This window comes from Danio rerio, chromosome 12, assembly GCF_049306965.1.
Source record: "Danio rerio strain Tuebingen ecotype United States chromosome 12, GRCz12tu, whole genome shotgun sequence".
Lineage (NCBI taxonomy): Eukaryota > Metazoa > Chordata > Actinopteri > Cypriniformes > Danionidae > Danio > Danio rerio.
In genome coordinates, this window is record NC_133187.1 from 4,247,946 (window position 1) to 4,266,435 (window position 18,490).

Below are 18,490 nucleotides of genomic sequence, written 5' to 3' on the forward strand. Positions count from 1 at the left end.
AAGTCTGATTATTGTGCTATGCTACTTATTAGCTATAACGGCAGACGACTGCTTCTCACTCAGGGCTGTTTATGTTAATGCGGAAGAGATCGTCACTAATGGGCTGGGCTTCTACAAAGGGACAATGTCAATCAGAGAGTCTCTGCAGACGGTTTTTATCAAGTGTGTTTATCATGCTATGTTACCTATTAACTATTATGACGGACGGCTGCTTCTCACTCAGGGCTGTTTATGCTAATGAAGGAGAAATGGTCACTAATGGGTGGGGCTTTCCCCCTCTGATGACACTTACAAAGGGAGAATGTCAATCAAACTGTTTCTGCAGACTGTATCAAGTGTGTTCATCATGCTATGCTACTTATTAACTATAATGGCGGATGACTGCTTCCCACTTAGGGCTATTTACGCTCAATAGGGAGAGAATGTCACTAATGGGCGGGGCTTTCCACCTCTGATGACACGTAAAAAGGGAGAATGTCAATCAAAGTGTCTCTGCAGACTGTTTTTATCAAGTGTGTTCATCATGCTATGCTACCTATTAACTATAATGGTGGATGGCTGCTTCTCACTCAGGGCTGTCTATGTTAATGAGGGAGAGATCGTCACTAATGGGCGGGGCTTCTACAAAGTAAGAATGTCAATCAGAGTGTTTCTGCAGACTGCTTTTGTCTAATGTGATCAGTATGCTATGCTACTTATTAACTATATTAGCGGATGGCTGCTTCCCACTCAGGGCTGTCTATGCAAATGAGGAAGAAATAATCACTAATGGGCGGGGCTTTCCCCCCTCTGATGACAAGAAACAAAAGGGGAATATCAATTAGAGTGTCTCGGCAGAATGTTTTTATCAAGTGTGATCATCATGCTATAATACCTATTACCTATGACAGTGGATAGCTGCTTCTAACTTAGGGCTGTCTATGCTAATAAAGAAAAGATCGTCACTAATGGGCGGGGCTTCTACAAAGGGAGAATGTCAATCAGTGTTTCTGCAGACTGTTTTTATCAAGTGTGTCCATCACGCTAGGCTACTTAATAACTATAATGCCAGACGACTGCTTCTCACTCAGGGCTGTCTATGTTAATAAGGGAGAGATTGTCATTAATGGGCGGGGCTTCTACAAAGGGAGAATGTCAATCAGTGTTTCTGCAGACTGTTTTTATCAAGTGTGTTCATCATGCTAGGCTACTTAATAACTATAAAGGCAGACGACTGCTTCTCACTCAGGGCTGTCTATGTTAATAAGGGAGAGATCGCCATTAATGGGCGGGGCTTCTACAAAAGGAGAATGTCAATCAGAGTGTTTCTGCAGGCTGTTTTTATGATGTGTGATCATAAAAAAACAGAATTAATTAATTTCTCTCATTACAGGCTGGTTATATTTACTCATTTGCAACACACCCCCTTATAAAAGTGATTTTTGCATAAGACCCCTTTTAAAGTCATAAAAGAACACTGATTTACATAATAAATTATATAAATGACATTTTAAAATATAACAAAACAGAAAAACTTTTCATGAAGTAGTAATTTTTTAAGTTTTTACTGTATATTTTGATCAAATTAGCACAGCTTGATTAGCATAACTGTTTAAAAACACCGTAGTGACTCCAATCCTTTGAATGTTAGTGTTCAAATATATTACTGTAATGGGAAATATGTTTTGGAAACTAATAATAAATGTCACAATCACACACGTACACGTAAAAAAAACCTATAACCCAAGCAATGTCTTTGATTTTGAGGTGTCAAGAATATAACCTAATAACAATACTCAAATATGCATGTATGCGCTTCTCCGTTTTGCTGGATATTACGTAAATAAATCATCTATTTGTTCAAGTCTCTTATATCTTTCATTTTTTTTATCCTGCTTTTAGCCTTTCATCCGAATCACCAAAACTATAATGACTTATGAATGGATCTTGAGGCTAGTTCATAGCATTGAATGCCAGCAAACAGACGAGAAATCATATAACAGGCAGAGGAAATACAGTAGCAACACACAATCACAGTATCATCAGAGTCCTGCAGCGATGAAAACAGAAAAGATGAAGAAGAAAGAAGACAAACCTTTTTTTTTTTTTTTTGCCTAACAGCGATGCTTCACATCATTTACTCACCCATATGACTTTCTCTGCTCCGAAGAACACTAAAGAAGATATTCAGCAGAATGTCTGAGCTGCTCTCTTCCATGCAACGAAAACCAATGAGCTCCAAAGCCAAAACAAACAAAAATATATATATATAAATGCTATTCTGTGATAGAATAAAAGTGAGTGGATTGAGTTTTAGGTGCCATCTTCCCACATTTAAGCCCTGATCCTTCTTGTTTAGCCAAGATGGCATCGGAAGACCGAATAGTCCTCTCGGCGAGACAAGAAAACATACTTTAACTTTTGTTTTGTTTTTTTGAAAGGGATAAGTGTAAAGCGACTATGTCTTAAAATGTGCATCATCCAGAGGTGTTTCATGCTACAGTAGTTGTCATTGTATGCGTGAGCAACTTCCACCCAGAATGCCTCGTTTCACAGTTTCTCCTTGGCGTCTTGTGGTTCTTTAGAGTGTAAATGGCTGTTTTGAGTCATACATGTGTGTGTGTAAGTGTGTGTGTGTGTAGTAGCTACTGTGAGTGTTGTAGTATCCACCTTATTTTTAACCACTATATTATGTTAGATTTCCTTCAAATCACTTAGGCTGTGTCTGAAATCGCATACTTTCATACTATATAGTACGCTAAAAAGAGTAGTGCGATCCGAGTATGTCCAAATTCATAGTATTATAAAAACAGTATGCAAGAAGTACCCGGATGACTTACTACTTCCGGCGAGATTCTGAAGTACGCATCGGATGGACGCTATGCTCTCCCATGATGCACCATGAGAAGACTCATGAATGGGAGTGAACCAATGCAACTGATGCAGGTAGGTCACATGATGACAAAACGGTAGATGTAGTATGTCCGAGTTCAATTCATACTACTGACATTCATGTTGTATATAACGTCCTTTTCTAATGGCCAAGTATACATTTCAAATGCAGCACCTACTACGTCGTAGGCGGCAGCCTTTGTTGTATTGTGATTGCGTCGCTTTTAGTGGCTAGCTAACTTTTAAAAAGTCTATGCAAACAAAAGTGCTGCGACAGACTTATTTCTAACTGAAATGGATTATTGAATAGGGGGCGGGGCTTATTTTTGGACTTTTTCTCTCTTCTTTCACTTGCAACAAACTAGTAGAAGGGCGTGGCTAAGCAGATTTCGACCAATCCGTCAAACTGTCGTCATCAGTGAAAGATCGTCGTTCCAGAACGAAATGAGTCAAATTTTGATTACCAAAACAAGCAGTTTTTTTCTGTTGGTTCCTTCACCTTAAAAGGACACAAGAAAACTAACCATATTGATTTCATTAGCTTACAGTGCTAGTTTCGTCGTGGACAATTCATCTGTGCATGTCAGTAAGAAAAAAATTTGTTTACCATAGTAAACTAAAAATGAAAACGTTTCCCCTTAAAAAATTCACATCTTAAATAACAAATGGCGAGTAAACCATAATTTATTAATTTAAAAAAATACATAGACCAATTTTAGTAACATTTCAGCTGATTGTCCAACATTTCTTTCTCTTATGGAGTTGTCAGTATGGTTAGAAAACACTATATTATTTACTATAAATTACTGTAGTATATCTTCATGTGTCAGCTGAAAATAGATTTATAATAGATTTAGCTTCTGTTATTATTAATTATTATTATTATTTTGTTTATGATATCCATTTTCACATTCGGATTCCACTGCCTGAATATTAAATTGTTAAAATGACTATAATTCAAGTAAATACACTTAAGAATAAAACATGATGTGTTCTTTTGCATTGTGATGATATTATATTGCCATTCTGGCATTATATAATGGTCTTAAAATGAGAATAATATCATTTATCGCGATATATTTTGGTGCGTTAAATCGTACGACAAAAATCGATAACGTGACAGAAAAATAAGGTGGATACTAGTGTAAAAGTGTGTGCGCTACAGGCCTGCTCTGCTAGCTCTGAGGCTGCGGGATGATGCTGGAGCAGTCGGTCACCAGCAGATCCACCACCGTGTTTCCGCTCACGAACACTGTGGGCGCCGAGACCATGTTGCAGAGGGTGACGGTGCTGCCGGGCATGGCTTCACTGGTGGTGGTGGTGGTGGTCGTGATGATGGGACTGGGGTCGCTGGCAGGGGGGTTGTGGGTACCCATGTGGCCTTGCAGCTGTGTGGGGGTCTTGCAGTGCACGCCGCAGAGCTGGCAGACCAGGATGCCGCCGGAGCCGGTGCTGCCGAAGCCTCCGCCGCTCTCCTTCCACTCCTGGCCGTGGTGCTTCTGAGCGTGCACCCGCAGGTACGTCAGCGTGGTGAAACCTGACATGGGGAATATTCTTTTATTATTTGAAAATAGCGATCGCCTTGTATATTCGTTTGTTTGTTTGTTAACTGTGATTTTTCCGCCTCCAGGGCGCTTACGTTTACACTTTAACTGTTTTTATACATGTTTAATGAAATCTAAATCTAATCAGGTCAAACTATATATCGTTGGAAAGGTCTAAGACTTCTGAATACGTATTTTACCACAAAGGAAGACTAATGAGCTAAAATGTGGAGGTAAAATTATACTGTGAGTTCACACCGAAAGCGGCGAGAATACTGCTAGTATAAATAATATTATTAAACAAAAGAAAAGTTGCTTGAATAAACTGAAAAAGCCCCCGAGATGAAGGCATGGAGGCTGTGGTTTTTATATTTATGTAGAAAATAAAATGTTATTCCTTATAAAATTAATAATATTTTATTCCTTTAATAATTTTTCATTTGTAAAGATATTTCTGTACATCCTGTGTGTATTAAGCAATGTTTAAGTGAGGCGCACAAAAAACATGCTCTTCGCTGGACTTTAGACCTGCTTTCAGCTAGTCTATTACACAGTCTATTTTAGTTCCTCAAAAAAAGTATCGCATCAACAATGCGCCTTAACACACCTCTTTTCTAGACCAGCACTCCCATGAGTCCACAAAGTGGCGCAAATGGATTTGCCATTTAAACAACGTGGCGCAAAGCAGGAAAATTAAGGTTGTGTTGGTCTGAAATTAGCAAAACATCAGGCCAAACACATCTTGCCCCTTATTGCGCCGGGTGTATAATAGGGCCCATTATGTTTCTGCAAGAAATTAAGATTTTATTGTAAGAAAATCTATGAAACTGATCAAATGTGACAGATTAAAGAAATATATAATGCTACAGACTATTTCTAGTTTAATTAAATGTTGTTGTTGGAACTTTAAAAACAATAAATCAAGAAACATTTTATACAAAAGCAAGCAAAACTTTACGGATTACTGATTATAATATTCATAATCAATAATATTAATCAATTATAATAATAATCTAATCTGCAAGTCAGTAGATTAGAATGGCTTCTGAAGTATTGCCAAAAACTGGAATAATGGTGTTGAAAAATTGCATAAAAAATACTTATTTAATAGTATATTAATACAGATTAAATGATCTATATATAATAGTTAGAATAATATTAATCATATTAAATGTAAATATATATACTTTTTATATTTTTCCCTTTTTTTAAATAAAATTAATGCAACCTTGGCAGGCATAGCACTTTTGCCAAATTATTAATTTTCTTATGTCTGTCTTTTTGCCTATAAGTTTCAAAAGAAAAAAGGAGGATGTACAGATTACATACACAAAATGACAGACAGAAAAACAGAGATAGACACCCAGCAAGACAAAAAGAATGATAGACAGGCAGAAAGAACAATATAGACAGAGAAAGAAAATAATAAACAGACAGATACAAAGAACGATAGAAAAAAAAGATAGAAAGAATAGACTGCACTTACTGCGATTGCAGAGGTGGCAGGAGTGATGCTGTGATTGGTTGTGTACTCTCATGTGATCTGTGATGTAAGCAGCTGACAGCAGTTTGCCACAGATGTGACAGGGAACCTTCTCTTCGTGTCTGATCATGTGAGCGCGCAGACGGTCCCGCGTGGCGAAGCTGGATTCACACGTCTGCAACAAACACACACACACACACCTCCACATCTAACAACTGCCTGCGCCTCTTATATAACATCTTTATTCCATCACACACAAAACAATGAGGTAAAAAAATAAATAAATGAATAAAATCAATGGGTCTTCACACTAATTTCACACAATTGATGATCAAGTTTGCATCCTGATTTCATTTCAGTCTTGAATCTATTAAACATACATCAGGTACAGGTTGCTTTCATCACACATTTATTAATAATAAGCTAAATAAATAAATAACAAATATGTAATATATTTAGCAAAATGTTGCTTTTATTAAAGTTTTTCTGCAGATAAAATGCCAATAGAGTGACTATAGTCTGAGAAGTTATACTGTAATGTACTGTTTGGTGAGATCTGATTCAGCCATACCCTGTAAACATTAAAAACAGTTCTTGGGATTAAAGATCAAATCCCATTTTATCATAATGAGAATTGATTAAAAAAAAATCAAGAACTACTAATGATACACATATCTGAACCATTTAGCATAAACATGAATAAAAACAACCCTTATATACAATAGTAACTCTAAAAACAGTGAAAAAAAACTTGCATACCGGACATTTGAAGGGTCGTTCTGAAGAATGGACCTGTCTGACGTGACTATTGAGATGATCGGGCCTGTGAGAAGGACAAATGACAACATGTTATTCACAGAAGGAGGTTTATTTTTTGTGAAAGCTAAAAGTACAGTCCAAGGGAGTGTTTGGGTCTTCTACATTTCTCTACTAAACACAACTGAAAATCAGCTACAAGAACATTCTTTTACAATATCTGTTTTTATCTGTAGTTAGTATCCATGTAACTATGATAAGAAATACCAGGTATGCTTGAATTTTATCCTTTTAGGAGCTGTTCACATTAAGCTTGGGCGGTATTACGGTATTATAGTGTACCGCTGGATCTAAAAATAGCAACGGTGTCAGTTTTAATACTGTTATACAGTCATAAAATATTAAATATACTTTATTTAATGCCTACAAAAATGTATGCGTGATTGTCATCACGGGACAGTGTGAGGAGGGAGAGAGAGAGAGAGAGAGGGAGAGGTGACGAGTCGCGCTCCAAAGTGACCTGCAGTTTAGCAGTATTTCCGTTTTCGACTGAACAGAAGTTAGACGTGGTAAATATGAACTAGAGGTCTGCATTAGAGCTGAAGATCTTTGCCCAAACCCGGCGGGACCCGAAAAAATCCAAATCCCTGCATTAAAATCCATCCCTGCAAAGGTGAAACAAATGATGACGAAGAAGCAAAAAAAGGTGAATTTTAACGGCGGTCAAACCAGTCACTAGCTCTAGAAGGAACGGTCATTCTAGCCACCAAGGTATTTCGGCAGTCGCTCATACACTGCGTATTACGGTAGAGCACAAACCGCAAGCTGACAGGTAAAAAAACAAGGCGACTCGCTACATTGAAACTGCTGTCATGGAAAATTAAGGGTGCTTTCACACCTGTGAATCGATTCAGTTGTTCCGAAACAGAGATTACAAATGTTACATTGTTGCTCTTTGAGCGGTTCGCTTTCACACTGCAAAGTTTCTATTCGGACCAAAATAGCTAAAACAAGTCACATGCGAGTAAACTCTCCTTACATTGGTCAGAGTGTCAGGGTTTATTTTACAGCGTCCCGCTAAGCTGTTAGGAGAGGTGGTGGTTTGGTGGTGATTGACAGGGTGCGCGCGCGTTGTGTCTGAGGAGAGATGCGGTGGGGAGGGGTGAGAAGGGTGCGCGACAATGCCTATTTGAGAACCGGGAGGGAGACGCGAGATTAGCGGGAGATCATCACTCATTTGCGGGCATCCGGAGACTCGCGAAACTTCCCGCCATACTCATAATTCCAATAGACACTCCCACACCCTCCCACTATAGTTCCTCCGACACTCCCCCCTAAACAGAGCTGGACACGCCCACTTTTCTGACTGTTTCCAAAGTAGAGGTGTGAAAACACCCTGCTGAAACGAGGGGGTGTCATGGCCCTTTAACATGCATCAAAGTGCATTTTTGCATTTTCATGTGGGCAGAGATTTTTAAAAAAATAATAAAAAAAAAAAAATCAGGAAAACCTGTTTATATAAATACCCATGTACATGCGGACATGGCCTCAGGCCCTGTTTACACTAATGCGTTTTAGTTTAAAAACGCATAAGTTTTGCTACGGTTACGCCAACCGTCCACACTACGCCGGAATTCTCGAGCGCCGAAAACGGAGCGTTTCGAAAACGCTGAAGAGGCCGTTTTCATTCTGAAACGCTGCTGCTCCGTCTCAGTGTGGATGATGGAAAACGGAGACATCTGAAAACGGAGGCGGGACTGCAGACATTCGCCTCTCTGATTGGGGCTTTTCCTGAATATTAAGTAGCCTAACACACACAGTTCAGTCCAGCATTCTCTCCGTGTAAGTTCAGACTTCGCAAGTTTGATTAAGGCTGCAGTCTCTTCTTCTCAGTTTGATATGGAAAAGCAGACTATACCGAGGACACGGGTAAATCTTCAAAGGGAACAGTGTACTGTATAACTTCATTCACATCACCCTGGCTACGTTGTTTCACTTCATCAACAATAAAATGTAAACATGATTTAAGGAACTGCCTATTTTCATTTTAATATTAGCAACTTAGACAGCAGACATGTTGAGGCGTCGTGCTGCATATATGAGCATCTTCACTGTGTGGATATTTATAACAAAACGGAGCCGATAACAACTGCCTCCTTTCAATTTCAGTGAAAAGACGAAACACACCCTCTCTTTTGCTGAATATCAGTTTTAATAATCGATAATGGCCATTACAAAAGTATAACATACAATAAGTTTATACATTATAGGAAATAAAGGCAAGCGATCAGTCAATATACAGAATGTACGTGGTTACATTAATCATTAACTTATCTTTGCGCTCAGCCAAAACACGTTACCTGAGAACAAGTAATAGATTCCAATGCCCAAAGTCAGGGAATATGTCGTTAGATAAAGACAACAAGATGAATGAAATATCCCGTTTAATAAATATAGTGAGATTAGATCCAGCGGGAGATGCTTGATGAGAAGTCCGACTAGCACAGCTCTCATCTGGGTAGATGGGCTCCAGCGCTTGCCCGAGAGTGTGTGTGTGGTCACGTGATGTACGTTTTCAGCGTTTTGGTGTGGACGGAGAGCAGTTCAGAAACGCTGGGTAAAACACGAGTGTGGACGCGGATCGTTTTCATTCTAAAACGCCGTTTTAAAACTAAAACGCACTAGTGTAAACGGGGCCTCAGTGTACTGGGATCAGAGATTGGTCCTACCGTGAGAAAGCTTTCGCACAGTGCGGGCACACGTAGGGTTTCTCCACGCCTCCCTGGTGGGATCTGACATGATGGCTCATGCGGTCCTTCCTCTTAAAGCGCTGCTGGCAGATCGGGCAGGAGAACGGCTTCTCGTCCGAGTGGGAGAGCCGGTGTCTGTTCAGGTGGTACACATCCCTGAAGGCTTTACCGCAGGTCTCGCATGCGTGGTTCTTGCGTACAGGGTTAGGGTTCTGGTTTACCGGTCTCTGAAATGAGAAGATATTCAATAGTCTGAAGGATAAAAGTCTGAAGCTTGCTTAAATATGCCTAATCCTATCCAGAACATAAACCCAACATCAACTTCACTAACTAGTAATAAACAGCTAATTATAGTTATTGATTAATTATTAAGCTGGTAGTGTTAGTTTATGGTTTGTTCATAACGTTTACCCATAGCTCGTAGGATTACATGATTCACTGTATGCCAACGCAAGCAGAATCGGAGAATAAACACACACACGGATGCCCACCTGCACAGGCTCCCCAGTTGCCATGACGACCGGCGGCGGAGGAGGGAGGGCGGTCACAGTGGACGCCACGCTCTCCATGGCCACGTCGTTCCCGTCCGGAGGAGCCAGGATTTGTGTGTGTTGAGCGGGCATGACGGTGGGCGGGGGCAGCGTTTGGCTCTGCTGCTGCAGGTGCAGGAGAGAGAGGAGCACTGTGTGTTTTTCCGAGCTGTCCTTGGCCTGGGCCTCTTGGTTCTGGGCGCCTGTCTTCATGCGGATGCCGGTGTGGACGGACTGATGGCGCCGCAGGTTGTAGCTGTTCTTGAACTGCTTGCTGCAGATGGAGCAGATGTGAGCCGCACGGGCTGGTCGGGACACTGGCTTCACTGATGATGAAGAAACAAAAACGAAACATTACTGAAGGGAAGATTCATACGTTTATACAGCCCGCAAAGTCAAAGCTATTAGCACTGCTGTGACATTTTTATCGATTTAAAAAGGGATGAAGTGAAAACCAACAACAATCAAGAACATATGATTATACAGTTGAAGTCAGAATTATTAGCCGCCCTTTGAATTTTATCTTCTTTAACAAGTTAAACCATGCTATTTTGGGATTTCCTCCTGGATTTTGCCTACCCAAACTTATAAGCTTCCCAAATCCACATGCAGAGGTGTGACCGTATGTTGACACCGAAAGCGGCGAGAGCGTCAAAGTAGCTGGAAGTCATTCACTCTTAATGAGAGCCGGCGGCGATAAGCGGCGAGGAGCAGCGCGGCGCGTCTTTGCCAGCGTGAGCGTCGAGGAGAGTTGAAATCAAGTCAACTTTATGGTAATGAGCTATGACGCTGTTCGGCGGCAAGCAATCAGAAAGAAGAAGTCCACCGCTTGATAGGAGTTCAGAGAACACAGACCTGTGAACTTTAGTTCCGACCACAGTTGTTCCCAAGGGTTTGATGATTGCGGTCGCCGGATTTCCAACTATTTACAATGTTTTCTTACAGGAACATGCATTAAATTAGTTACTGGCGAGTTACTGATGTGCATTAATGTTATATATATATATATATATATATTTATCTTAAAAAAAAATCTCACGCGACGTGACAGTACAAAACAGTACTGCTGCTTCAGGATATTTCAGACATATGGACACATATTGGATAAATAGAGCAAAGCCAGACCACATGCCGCTTGATCTTCCATTGTTATATGAATCTGATAAGAAGTGTCCAACATTTTCACGTTGGAAAGCATGTTTTATGCAGGAATGTAACTGATATGCTGCAACGGCTCCTTTAAATACAAGATCAATGTAGCGAATTCTGACGCTCTCGCCGCCGGAGCTGAAGGCAGACAGCGTTGTCGCCAGGGCGTCCATAGCGACCTTGGACGCTCTCGCTGCTTTCGGTGTGAACATACGGTGAAAGCAAAAATTTGGTATCGTTTTAAAGAAAACCCTTTGGATTTTTATAAAACACCATTGAAAGTGTTTAAAATAACTGTGCGCTTTTTGTATTTTTTTTTTTTTATAAACTCAAATTTGAAAGTGTATCTTTTAGGTTCTGTGTGGTCTAGCGTGCTGTAATTAATTTTGGTGGTTCCTGCACATGTCTGTAATCATAGGAAAAAAAGAAAGGTCTCTACCATAATCTATGCTAAAGTTATTGTACTCCCAACTGATGAGAGGTGCTGTACAAGCCACAGGGAGCGATCATTGTTTTCATATTTCACTATTCTTTTGTTTGATCAAACATAATTCACTGTGTTTGGACCACGTCAGACATATAAAAGGATTACTTATGCACATCACCTCAAAAACAGAGGAGAATGGCCTTGAAGCACACAGCTTATAATGTATAAATGTATATATATATATATAAATGTATATAAATGTATGTATAAATTTAAATAATAAATGTATTGTTTACATTTCTGCGCCATGGAGACACCACGATTCATTCGGCAACTGTTTGATATGTGGGTAACACTTTACAATAAGGTTCATTAGTTAATGCATTTACTAACATGAACTAATCATGAACAACACATGTACAGCATTTATTAATCATAATTGAACATTTACTAATGCATTATTAACATCCAAGTCCATGCTTGTTAACATTAGTTAATGCACCTTTAGTTAACGAACTAACAATGAACAACTGCATTTTCATTAACTAACGTTTACTAACATGCATAAATTTAGTAGTAAATGTATTGTTCATTGCTTGTTCATGTTAGTCAATGCATTAATTAACATTAACTAATGAACCTTATTGTAAAGTGTGACCAAAAACCCTTTGAATTTTCATGAAATTCTATTGAAAGTGTTTGAAATATCTGTATATGTCGTCTGTGTTATAACAAACACCTAAAAAAAGAGGCGCTTTTTGTATTTTTTTTTTTATAAACTCAAATTTGAAAGTGTACCTTTTGGGTTCTGTGTGGTCTAGCGTGCTGTAATTAATTTTTTTGGTTCCTGCACATGTCTTTAATCATAGGAAAAAAAGAAAAATGTCTCCACTATAATCTATGCAGAAGTTAGCAGTTAACAGGGACCAATCCTTGTTTTCATATTTCACTATTCTTTTCTTTGATCAAACATAATTCACTGTGTTTGGACCACGTCAGACATATGAAAGGATTACTTATGCACATCACCACAAAAACAGAAGAGTATGGCCCTGAAGCGCACAGCATAAGAGATGACAGCTGTCTGTGCTATCTGAGGCTGCTTATTGATCATAAATGTATTGTTTTCACTTCTGCGCCATGGAAACACCACAATTCATTCGGCAACTGTTTAATATGTGAATATAATTCAGTAAAAAGTATGCTAGAACCGTATGAGCACCGGCAAGAGCTTTCATTTGAGCTATAACTTGTATATGTGTCATAAATGAACCATGTGAAAAAGAACCAATGTTCAATACCCAGCTCGGGTATCCAAAACACTGTGTATTTAAGCGTAAATAACTTTTGTACAGTAGATTAAAAACCAAAGTGATGCATATGTGCATAAAATATAGATTCTACACTTTCAAACGAAACCACTTACGCAGGTCTGGTGCAATGCTAGCCCTTTAAATCTTAAAGTGAAAGTACCGGGTCTGCAGAGTTTAACTGGTTAAATATTTCCCAAATGATGTTGAAGAGGGCAAGGACGTTTTCACAGTATGTCTGATAATATTTTTTCTTCTGGAGAAAGTCTTATTTGATTCATTTCAGCTAGAATAAAAGCAGTTTTTAAATGTTTAAACACCATTCAAAGGTCAAAATTATTAGCCCCTTTAAGCTAACGAAAGGCCTTAATACTTTTACTCTAATTGCACTTCATTTTTAGGCAAGTAATGATACTTCAAGTATGATTTTTCATCACTCTTCCCACCACTATTGCTCAGCCCTACTTCAAATGTCCCCTTTTTTATACTTAATGACCAGATGCCCATTTCTAAAGGCAGCTCTTTAATTTTAAAAGTCTTAAAGGTCAATCGAAAAGCCTTGACTTATATTTCCAGGTAGTGGTTTTCCAGCACCACTCTATGTGATCACACAGGAACACCGAGCATCCTCAGAAAACCTCCAACCCCTCCCAGCCAGATTCCCTGCTCCTCTCCAAACCTCCCTCCCCTTTGCCTGTCCCTCCCGCTCACCCACCAGGTACAGGGTCCTCATTCAGAGCTGCAGTGTCCACTGTCGACGGAGGCGGGGCCATGTGGTCTGTGGGCGGGGCTTGAGGAGAGGTCGTGTGGACAGGCAGAAGTTCTGATTGGAGGGTCCCCTCCACTTGGGTGTGAGAAGGTGTGGTCTGGGAAAGAACAATCACATAGTACTAAGTTTGAATTCAAAACTTGAGCGCAGGAGTGAAACTGCTCGCTTTTTTATTGCACCAATGTAGATGTTGTTACAACGTTGTAATAACGTCCACATAGTTATTTGCATACATGTATAGATCCACACAAGCCATACTGAGTCTCACCTGGAAGAGAAAATTGCTCCACGCGGCATCCATTTTGTTCCAGAGCGATGAATATTATAATCAACTACACAATCATGAAGATTAATAGCGCATCACTGACACCAGTCTATCTGCTGTCTGGATGTGTTTACTAGCTCTCCGCCGATCACTTATTTAACTCACGGCCCAGATTAGCAGGCAATAATGCACACTGTTTAGTGTTTCTCCTGATCAACTTTAACACGAGACATCACAACAACGTGCTATTTAATCATTTGCATGACTGAAAGATCGAAAGCTGCAATCTTATTTCCACTCTCGCATCATGCACTATCAAACAACATCTGAGGCGTTCAGACGTTAAAACAGCGGTTAGACGTAATGCGCTTGACGCATTTCAAATAGTCAAACTTAAAGGCTGCAGTGGATAAATCAGTGCTTTTTTCCCTCGATCCCCCCGACAGGCCAATCGGGTGTTTGTCGAAGCCTCGCTGTCGGATTCAAGCCGTGACCCGGACGAATAACACTCGAGCCCGGCCGCAGCCCGCCGCTCCACCTCGGCGCTTCAATTCACAGGATGTCATCTTTCTTTTTTTATCGCGCGCTCTCTCTCTCCTCCCTCCCTTCCCTGTCTCTTTCTTCCTTTTCTTTTTTAATTCCTCTTTCTTCTACCCCCTCCTCTCCTTTCCTCTCTCCGCTATGTCCCAGTTGTTCTTAAAGGGATGGCCGTTTCTCCCCCTCCTATTTCCGTCGCTTTCCTGCTTCCTCTCGGAAAATGAGCCGACAAGAAATACGCGCTGCTGACGTCACGTGACAACTCTTTATGAATATGTGACCCCCAACGTTGTTATTTTTGTTTCAAACAATTTATCCGTGGAATTTATAATGAATCTGTTGATTTCATTTGGGAAATTTCATATTCATACACTGCAAAAAATGCTTTTCTTTCTTAGATTTTTTGTCGTTTCTAGTCCAAATATCTAAAAATTCCTAAATCAAGAAGAATTTTCTAGACAAGCAAATCGTATTGTCTTGTTTTGATAAATAATATGCCAATATTAAGTGAGTTTTTCCTTAAAACAAGCAAAATAATCTGCCAATGGGGTAAGCAAAATAATCTTACGTCAAAAGAAAAAACAAGAGTGTTTTAAGGAAAAACTCACTTCATTTTGGCATAATATTTCTCAAAACAAGACAACATGTTTTGCTTGTCTAGAAAATGCTTCTTGATATAAGAAATTTAAGATAGTTAGATTAAAAAACAAGACAAAAATCTAAGCAAGAAAAGCATTTATTGCAGTGTAAATGTAGATTAAATAACTCTAAACATTTTAGCTAGTCGAGCCATGCTTATCAACTGGAAACAGGTGATTCCTCCATCACATGACATGTGGATTCGAGAAATCTTTAGTTACATAAAACTTGAGAAATTAAGATGTTTACTAGCAGGATCTCTCAAATCTTTTTACAAGACTTGGAACCTTGTTTTAGATTATATCAAAGGCTTACCCTGCTCAGTTGATATCAGATCTAATACACAGTAAATAATTGGAAAGAGCAAATATTGAATCCTTAATGTGAGCTTTTCATTTTTATTTATTTATTTATTTATTTATTTTGCTCTAATCGTAAAGTTGCTTGTGTATTATTATTATTATTATTTTTATTATTATTATTATATATTTTTTAAATAATTTATTTTAATTTTTATTAATTAAAAGATAATATTTTTTTATTTATTATTATTCATTTATTTTTTTCTTTCAGAGGATATGTTTGTTTATTCATTCATTTTTTATTCATTAATTCATTCATTCATTTTCTTGTCAACTTAGTCCCTTTATTAATCCGGGGTCGCCACAGCGGAATGAACCGCCAACTTATCCAGCAAGTTTTTACACAGCGGATGCCCTCCCAGCAGCAACCCATCTCTGGGAAACATCCACACACACATTCACTACAGACAATTTAGCCTACCCAATTCACCTGTACCGCATGTCTTTGGACTGTGGGGGAAACCGGAGCACCCGGAGGAAACCCACGCGAACGCAGGGAGAACATGCAAACTCCAGTTTATAATTCATAAATTTAATTTATTTGATTTTTAGGGGATAGTGGGAAAATAACAAAAATAAGACAATCTGTAATTTTTCCTATGTTGTATTGTATACTTTGATGTATTGTCTTGTTAAACACCAATAAAAAATAAATAAATAAATAAATAAATAACTCTAAACTGTGTTTAAAGGTTGCTAATGCTATTATTGGACCCGCTCCAATATATTAATAGCTAAAAAAATGTAAAAATAGAATCATAATGGCGCAGAAGCTAATTGATTATTAAACTTGCTGTCCATTGGATAGATTAAGACAATATCATTGTGAAAATCTCTGTTGAAACTCATTTTATTTATTTATTTAATCTATATTTTAGCTTCTTTTATGGTATTTGTTACATCTGTATTTTTTTGGATGGCATGTTTAAATTGTATATTTGCTGTTGTTTATATAAAATAAATAAATCTTAATGAATATGCAGTCGTTCATTTATGTAACATTATTAAACGCTTTATTATTTCCCTACGTTTTTTGTTTATCACCTGTTAGTTTATGTGTGTTTTAAAAGTTTACCCAAAGGGTAATGTGGGTATTTACAGATGTTACTTGCCGAATTTTATATTCACAGAAGCCAAATTTATAGCAGGTATGTGTACATTTATGTTTTGTATGTAAAATCATTAAAAACAACTGTCACTCAGAAATTAATTTACATTCAGTCTATCATTTTGTTGTTGTTGTTGTGGTGGTGGTTTGTTTTGCATTAAATACACACACAAGCACATACATTATTATTATTTGTGTGTGTGAAAAGTTACTAAACAGAATACGCCTAATTTCATTTGAGAATTATAACCATTATTAGAAAATAGGCTATCGTAGGCACAGAGAAAACCAAGAAAAACTATATAGCATGCCACAATACTTCTAACTATAGTAGTGTTACTAATATTCACACTCACCTGCCACTTTATAAGTTGCACATAAACCAGGCTGGACTCCCTTTTGCCTTCAGAACTGCCTTAATCCTTTGTGACATCGATTTAACAAGGTACTGGAAATATTCCTCAGAGATTTTGCTCCATATTAACATGATGGCATCACGCAGTTAATGCAGATTTGTCAGCTGCACATCCATGATGTGAATCTCTCGTTCCACCACAATCCAAAGGTGCTCTATTGGATTGAGATCTGCTGACTGTGGAGGCCATTTGAGTACAGTGAACTCATTGTCATGTTCAACAATGCAGTCGGAGATGATTCACGCTTTATGACATGGTGCGTTATTTTGCTGGAAGTAGCCATCAGAAGATGGAGACACTGTGGTCATAAAGGGATAAACGTGATCAGCAACAATTCTCAAGTAGGCTGTGGTGTTGACGCGATGCTCAATTGGTACTAATGGGTCCAAAGTGTGCCAAGAAAATATCCCCCACACCATTACACCACCACCACCAGCCTGAACCGTTGATACAAGGCAGGATGGATGCATGCTTTCATGATGTTGATGGCAAATTCTGACCCGACCATCTCAATGTCGCAGCAGAAATGGAGACTCATCAGACCAGGCAACGTTTCTCCAATCTTCTATTGTCCGGTTTTGGTGAGCCTGTGTGAATTGTAGCCTCAGTTTCCTGTTCTTAGCTGACAGGAGTGGCACCCGGTGTGGTCTTCTGCTGCTGTAGCCCATCCGCCTCAAGTTCAGAGATGCTCCTCTGCAGACCTCAGCAGTAACGAGTGCTTATTTGAATTACTGTTGTCTTTCTATCAGCTGGAACCAGTCTGGCCAGTCTCTTTTACGGACCATTCTCTGTAAACCCTAGAGATAATCCCAGTAGATCAGCAGTTTCTGAAATACTCAGACCAGCCCGTCTGGCACCAACAACCATGCTACATTCAAAGTCATTTCAATCACCTTTCTTTCCCATTCTGAGGCTCGGTTTGAACGGCAGCAGATCGTCTTGACCAGTGGTCACCAAACTTGTTCCTGGAGGGCCGGTGTCCTGCAGATTTTAACTCCAACCCTAACCAAACACACCTGAACAAGCTAATCAAGGTCTTACTTGGTATACTTGAAACATCCAGGCAGGTGTGTTGAGGCAAGTTGGAGTTAAACCCTGCTGAGACACCGACCCTCCAGGACCGAGATTGGTGACCCCTGGTCTTGACCATGTCTTCATGTCTAAATCATTGAGTTGCTGCCATGTGATTGGCTGATTGAACATTTGCAGCAGTTGGACAGGTGTACCTAATAAAGTGGCCGGTAAATGTATGGTATATGTTGAAATAAAAATAAACAACAAATAAAAATAAAACTGAAAATCTTGTTGCATTTGGACCAGTGTCATGTGTTTTCTGAAAGTATATGCACTTTGTGTAATAGTCTCTAATCGACTGGACTAAACACGCATTACCAGCTCGTCTTAAAGGGCACGTCACAATGACGCATAGAGGATTTTTCACGGATTTGTTATTGATGCCTGACATCAATGTCGGATCGTGATGTTTATCGAGATTTGTGAATGTCAAGCCTTTAAGAAGCAATGATTCCACTTGTCCACGAAGAAAAGAACAAAACAAAGACAAAACGACACAA

At 39.0% G+C, this 18,490-nt stretch overlaps 1 protein-coding gene across 1 annotated transcript; it reads right to left on the reverse strand.

Moving 5' to 3' along the window:
• Window positions 1–2,398: 2,398 nt before the first annotated feature.
• Window positions 2,399–14,552, reverse strand: mazb (MYC-associated zinc finger protein b (purine-binding transcription factor)). Its single transcript, XM_001918941.9, has 7 exons — window positions 13,858–14,552; window positions 13,536–13,686; window positions 9,896–10,260; window positions 9,384–9,631; window positions 6,658–6,721; window positions 5,902–6,073; window positions 2,399–4,408 (listed from the first exon to the last, which is right to left on the reverse strand). Exons 1-7 carry the CDS (start codon window positions 13,888–13,890, stop codon window positions 4,047–4,049), a joined length of 1,395 nt encoding a protein of 464 aa, XP_001918976.1. The 5' UTR covers window positions 13,891–14,552; the 3' UTR covers window positions 2,399–4,046.
• Between the last annotated feature and the right edge of the window lie 3,938 nt (window positions 14,553–18,490).